At 45.1% G+C, this 6,559-nt stretch overlaps 1 protein-coding gene across 2 annotated transcripts; it reads right to left on the reverse strand.

Moving 5' to 3' along the window:
• Nucleotides 1-103: 103 nt before the first annotated feature.
• LOC147463208 (L-gulonolactone oxidase 3-like) lies at nucleotides 104-3,464 on the reverse strand. Of its 2 annotated transcripts, none has more exons than XM_086528198.1 (2): nucleotides 2,454-3,464; nucleotides 104-493 (listed from the first exon to the last, which is right to left on the reverse strand). In XM_086528198.1, the coding sequence occupies exons 1-2, from the start codon at nucleotides 3,276-3,278 to the stop codon at nucleotides 185-187; spliced, it is 1,134 nt and encodes a 377-aa protein (XP_086384324.1). In that variant the 5' UTR covers nucleotides 3,279-3,464; the 3' UTR covers nucleotides 104-184. The 2 variants fall into 2 exon arrangements, with proteins under 2 accessions (XP_086384324.1, XP_086384334.1); XM_086528208.1 differs by having other exon boundaries at nucleotides 382-517.
• Between the last annotated feature and the right edge of the window lie 3,095 nt (nucleotides 3,465-6,559).

Below are 6,559 nucleotides of genomic sequence, written 5' to 3' on the forward strand. Positions count from 1 at the left end.
CGAAGAAGACACTCCAAAAAACAAAGACTCTCCACAAAAGAGCATGTTTGGAGAGCCTACTTGAGCTCTTCTAAACAAATCTACAATAAGCATCGCATTTGGGGGCGCATAAACAATACATGATGCACACATATTTATGTGCTACACACACACACACACACACATCTCCACTTTACAAGTAGAACTAACTCAATAGATAAATAAGAGAGAGAGAGAGAGAGAGAGAGAGAGAGATACCAAGAGTCCTCAGGATTGATTTAATAAGAAAGTGGGTTGGTTGAAAGGCCACATATGCATTGATTTCATTGCCTGGAGTATGACAAGGCAAGCGCCACTCCTTGCTTACCACCATTCTGTGCATGGATGGTAGCCACAAGACATCTCCAAAGTCATAAGCTTTTCCGACTTCAAGAATCCTCTCCTCCAAGGCATCATCCGAGCTTATCTCTTTTTCAATTGCTCTCTTAAATTGAGGTTCCACTGCTAATGTTACCTAGGAAATTGAAGAAAAGGTGGCCTACATCAATTCGTTGTGTCAGAGTTGATACAAAGCATTCAAACACCTTAATTTTTTATTGCTTTTCCTTATTTTGACATGGTCTAAAGCCAACTAGAAAAACTGACATAAAACATCACCACCAGTAGCTTCCCAAGGTGCCACCATGCATGTGCTGCTGCCACCAGCACACATCATGGCAAGAAAAAGTCACTATATAAAGCAGAGGTAGAATAAGACGACCGCCATCACCAACCAAAACTATATACACCATGCACCACACGAAGAACGTCACAAGGCAGGTCCGCCAGAGCAAGAACGAACAGATCCACATGCCAAAGAGGGGGGCCAAGTCCCATCACCATACAAGCCATTGCCACCACCTCAACTGTTGTCAACTTGCAGCAGTCCAAGTAACACTGAGATATTTGAATTCCTCTTGTAGCAGAGGTTGGAGGAAGACCACTCCCGCTGCCAAAAATCAGAGGGAAAAGGAGAGGGCAGGACAAATCAAGGGGATATACGCCTGAGGACCTCCCAACAGGGACACACCCCCATAGCTCATTCCACACAGGACTGAAGCCCGCCCTTGCACACTGTGCCATAGATTGCAGAGACCCGCCCCTTGCCGCAACGAAAGGCTTGGGGTCCCCCTGGTGTGTTTTGCTTGCAGGCTAAGCGAAACCCTAACAACCCATAGGGCCTTGCTCTGATCGCTCACTTGCATGGGTCTTTTCATTTCCTAAACTCACTTGCATGGGTCTTTTCATTTCCTAAACTCACCCTTCACTTGCGTACTTAAGATGTTTTGAAAGGATTTTTATTTTTCAAGTTCGGGGAGACTTAATGGGTCATTATCTTGGATTTTCAAATTTTTTGTTTGCATTAGACAAGGTAAGCTACATTAGGTGTTTGTACCCCTATAACCCCCCAAAAAAACACACACACACACACACACACCCCTCTTTTCTTTTCTTTCCAAGGAGAATACTGTGATAATATCATTGCTTGCACCATGTCGCCATCTAGATTTTCTACTAGCTAACTTCTCATCAAAGGCTAAGAGACAACATTTTCTGGTTGCACCTTGTCTATACGTAGGTGTATCATGCGCGCTCGACATGAAGGTGTACTATTTCTACTAAATCAATAGATTGACATTTACAACAGGTGATTTTAAACCCATTTTTTTAAAGAGTTGTTAGTTGTGAAGAAAGAGGGGTGTTTTATTCAAAATTGAAAATGTATAGATAGGGTTTTATTAATCCTTGATCGCCTCTTGAGAAACATTTTAGCCAATGTGGAACAAAAAAATTTGGGTATGTGACACGTGTAGGTTACGGATAATTACCAGCACTCTAGCTGCAACTCTCATGCTCCTAAGTTCAACCTTCTATCTATCTAGGACGAACTTGGTGCTACCGTGCTAACTTCTAAGTATAGACACCACACTAAATTTGGTGTGAACTCAACGTGAACATGGTGTGAATTAGGTGTGAATTGGCGAGGGTCTGCACATCACATCAAATTTGGTGTGAATTCAATGTGAACTAGATGTAAATTTGTCCGCGACGTCGTGATCTATAAACTTACCACTGCACATACACCTTTCAATAAGTGCACGTAAGCCTAGTGGTTAGAGTCAATTTTATGGTTCAAAATCTGAGAAAGTGAAAATCTTTTGTATTCCATAAATAATCCAATGGTCGCAATCAATAGGTGATCGTGAGCAATTGAACCCCCCCCCCCCCCCCCCCCCAAACAAAACTTCCCGAGGCGGGAATCACACGCCACACAGTAGATCTCTCGACTCCCACCCCGTTTTATAGACGAGGGATTGCCATGGTGAGAATATTAATTGGGGAAAGGACTCTCTCTCTCTCTCTCTCTCTCTCTCTCTCACACACACACACAGACACACACACACACACACAGAGTCAGTCTATAGAGAAGATACCTGGGACATAACGCCAAGCAAGCCGAGAGAGACCTTGGCAGCCTGGAAGAGGAGCTGCTGATCCGGCTGGCCACCCTCCAGCTTCACCACCCGCGCAAAGCCCTGCTTCGCAGACGCCGGCACAACCAGGCGCATGGACTGCACGTACTCGTGCACAGCGGGCCCCTTTCCCACCAGCGAGCTGCCGTGGGAGCCCGTGCTCAGCAAGCCTCCCACTGTCATGGCGTCCAAGTAGGGGCTGTGCGTCAGCGCCAGCCCCGCTCTTGCCAGCGTGTCAATCAGCTGCCGCACCTGCACACCACTGTCGACTGTCACCCGTAGTGCATTCTGGTCCACGTCAATCCGCCTGTTCAGATTCTGCGTGCTGATGATCAAGCCCTCGTTCCCGCGCGGGCATGCCCAACGCGGCCTGCTATGCCCGGTCGCAGTCACCACCTTTATCGACTGTCCTCGTTGAGCCGCCCGGGCCACCGCTTCGATCACCTCTTGCTCGGTCGTGGGAAACACCGCCATTGCTGCGCGGCACTGGCCCCGCTCCGGCCAGGCCCCGTAGGCATTCTGCACTGTGCAGGCGGCCGCCCCCATACAGGTAACTGTTGGGTAGTGGAGGTTTCCACCAGCGCTGCTCGTACTTACTCTGGTGGCGCGCCGGGCAGGCGCTCCAGTACTGCAGCTACGATTTGTGCTGACAGTAGCCGTTCCCGCCTTGCTGCCGCCTGTGGTGGTTCCTGACGTGGCGTGAAAGCAGGTACTTGAGGTAGTCTGTACCAGGAAAATTAGGAAAACTAGGCCGCAGAAGGCTCTGCAACGGTTGCAAGAGGCCATTCATACGCCCAGTAGTTTGTGAGAGAGAGAGAGAGAGAGAGAGAGAGAGAGAGAGAGAGAGAGAGAGAATTTCCAAAGCTTTCAGTTTCTTATATCTTTGAAGCTTTTTGTGGATTTGTCTTATCTTCTTGTAGAAGCATCTCTGAGTAGCCTTAGTAGCCTACATGCATGCTTTAGCTGGCGAGAAAAATTGCAGGAGGACATCTTTCTAAATTTGATGAATTTACTTTTAATAAGGAAAATTTCTCTTTCCAAAGCTTTCAGTTTCTTATATCTTTGAAGGTTGATGTCTTTGTGAATTTGTCTTACCTTCTTGTTGTATTTGAGAAGCGTCTCTGAGTAGCCTTAGTAGCCTACATGCATGCTTTTGCTGGCGAGAAAAATTGCAGGAGGGCATCTTTCTAAATTTGATGAATTTACTTTTAATAAGGAAAATTTGTAAAAGAGACATGTCAACATGAAACTAGACATTAGAGGTGTTTGTATAGAGCCTCCTAAAGAAATAGCCAGGGGATAATGGTCTGAGATGCAGCTGGGTCTAGCGACATGTGCATTGGCACTTAGGAATGGAGATAGTAAAAGAGAGGAGATGTAGCATCTATCTAATCTCTCATTATGACATAAGTGGTCTTTGCTATAGTTTTCCCATGAGAAGTCACCAATGTCCCCAATGTTGACCAGACCAAATGTGTCAGAGAGGTTGTTGAAGGCTTCACGTTCTGACCCTTTGAGATAGTGCCAAGTCCTTTGTATATATCTTGCCTTGTTTCCACCATATTGAAATCACCTAGAAGAATAAGAGGCCTATCCAAATTTGCTATGATAGAATCCCAAAGGGGTGTCCTTTGAGGAATATATCTCCCTACATAGCACAAGATGAGGAGGGTAAAAGGAGTGGGGGAATCAAAGTCAAAACTGCACCAACCAAAATGAATGTCGAAGTCTAATGGGTTGTTGATGTTGTTTCTTCTTCCCAAAATCATTGACAGGCTATGAGAAGGAAGCTCTTCCCACTAAAGAGGGGGAAAACTGTTGGGGGGCGTGCTGAGAAGGGGGGGGGGGGGGGGGGGGGGGGGGGGGGGGGGGACGGAGGGAGCAGAGGGTGTTTTTGGGCCAAGTGCTCTGGAACAGGTGAGGGAACTATGGTCATGGGTTTCCTAGCCAGATAGTCCTTAATTTTATGATCATAAGCCCACAGTGAAAACATGCATGAGGGAGATGTTTGAAGGTGAGAGGTTGAATAATATAATCACCATTATCCAGACTAATGATGAAAAAATTAGGCAGGGATTTGCTAAGGTCCATTTCTACAAGGATTTGGGGATGCCACAGGGGGTTGAAGTCCTTGAATGGGAGACTATAGAGAACCTTACCTATAGAAGAGGCAATTGTGTGGAGGGATTTGTAATATAGGAATGGGAGGTGAGGAAGATCCATCCTAAACGGGTAAAGCACAAGGTGGTTTCCTTCTAAACGGAATGAGCATGACCAAAAAACTAGGCATAGATGAGCATTCTTAAACATCCACCAGCATGTGCCACGGGCTTTTATAGCCATGGCTTTGTTCTTGCGAAGAATAATGTTGAAGCTTCTAGTTATGTCATAAAATCTAATATCTAACCAACCCAAATGATTTTCTCATATTAAACTGATCACTTAACGTGGGATAATAAACGGGAACAAGAGTTAAGATATAGACATGTGCTTATAGATTTATCTCAACACGGGGCCAATGGGGTAAAGGGGCCCAAATGAGAGATGGTCTATCAAAGAGCAAGGCTAACAATGGAGCTTAGAAGACCTTAGGGTTAGCTTTAATAAAGACCTCCAAAGGTTAGTGTTTAAAGTCCTTTGACCTAAGTTAGGGCTGAGCTTGAGGTGGGAACCTGGCCCAAGCTCGAGGTGCTTGTCCTGCTTGAGGTGCTTGTCATGCTTGAGGTACTTGTCATGCTTGAGGTACTTGTCCTGCTTGATTAAGGTGCTTGTCCTACTGGATGACTAAGGTGCTTGAGGTGATTTGTTGTGCTTGCTTGAGATGCTTGTGGGAACACCCCAAGCTAGAAGTACTTGTCATGCTTGATGTGTAAGGTGCTTGAGCACCAAAAGTCAAAGTGATCCCTACATAAGAGGGGGCGAGCCCATATTGTAGGGGCTAGTGAGAGAATACACACACATACACACACACACACACACACACACTCAAGGTAGCCCCAAGCCTTAATAGGCAGCAAGGACACATGTCAAGCTCCTACCCATGTTACCTTCATGAGGTGCTTGAATCCTATTGGCCAGGCTTAAAAGGGGTCCAATGATAAATTACTTGAATTAACTAATTATTTTTGCATTTATCAAGTCCTCTCTCTCAAAGGGGAAAGGGGGACACTTGTCCCAAGACTACCCCTATTGCTAGAAATGGCCCTAGCTTGTGATTGGCTAGGCTTGGCATAAACCAATGAGCTTCAAGCATGTGCTAGAAGAGGGGGTCGACCAAAGCAAGAGAGGACTTGCTTGCAGGGTATACTCACCTACACACACTCACACACACTCTCATTATGCAATGTGCAAAGTGCAGGAGCTCCCCCTCCTTCTCCAAGCAAGTCTACATCAACACTCTTGGCTATGGAGTGCAAATCCAATCAAGAGCCATGCTTCAATGCTTAAGCTTGCCATCTCCTCCATCTTCATTACTATGCTATTATGTATGCTAGCAAGAAGAGTTATGATAAGTGAGGAACTAATTATTTCTCTATGAAATGTTTCTTCTTCCTCTTCCCTACCCTCATTCCCTGCTAGCTTTCTCCACCTTCGAAGGTGTTTGAGGTCTTGGGATAGTTAAAGCTTTCTTCAAAGTTTATGTTATGCTTGTGATGCATGAAGCTTTCCATCTTCATTGCATCACCTAGGTCACAAGGAGCACAAAGATTGTATTGTAACAAGTCTCTCTTAATGGGAGAAATCATAATACAAATGCCTATTGGAGGTGGGGCCGGCTCCACATAAATCCGGTCCTCAACTGTTGCCATGTTCTCTAAATTATCTCTCTTGCAAAAGTATTGTGCATGCCAAGTTAACTAATTGCTATGTTTATGTTGTTATCTTTGATTATGTTCACCCGCTATGATCACAAAGTAATTTTTCAAAAGTACTCTCATTAATTTCCACTACTCTTAAGTTATTAGCCAATTGCATTACATTGGTATCAGAGCATTTGGTTTCTCTTTTCTTGCTTAAGAAGAGAGGTCCTTAAGTAGCCTATAAATGGTTGATGTTGTTACTTATAT

Source organism: Adiantum capillus-veneris, chromosome 2 (assembly GCF_014529385.1).
Source record: "Adiantum capillus-veneris isolate H3 chromosome 2, ASM1452938v2, whole genome shotgun sequence".
Lineage (NCBI taxonomy): Eukaryota > Viridiplantae > Streptophyta > Polypodiopsida > Polypodiales > Pteridaceae > Adiantum > Adiantum capillus-veneris.

What these genes read in the sequence shown, in the direction of transcription:
- LOC147463208 (XM_086528198.1), bottom strand. Translation starts at nt 3,278, where the DNA reads ATGGCCTCTTGCAACCGTTGCAGAGCCTTCTGCGGCCTAGTTTTCCTA. An exon ending in TGCTTGGCGTTATGTCCCAG is followed by an intron (nt 494 to 2,453) that starts GTATCTTCTCTA and finishes TCAATTTCCTAG; the next exon opens with GTAACATTAGCAGTGGAACC.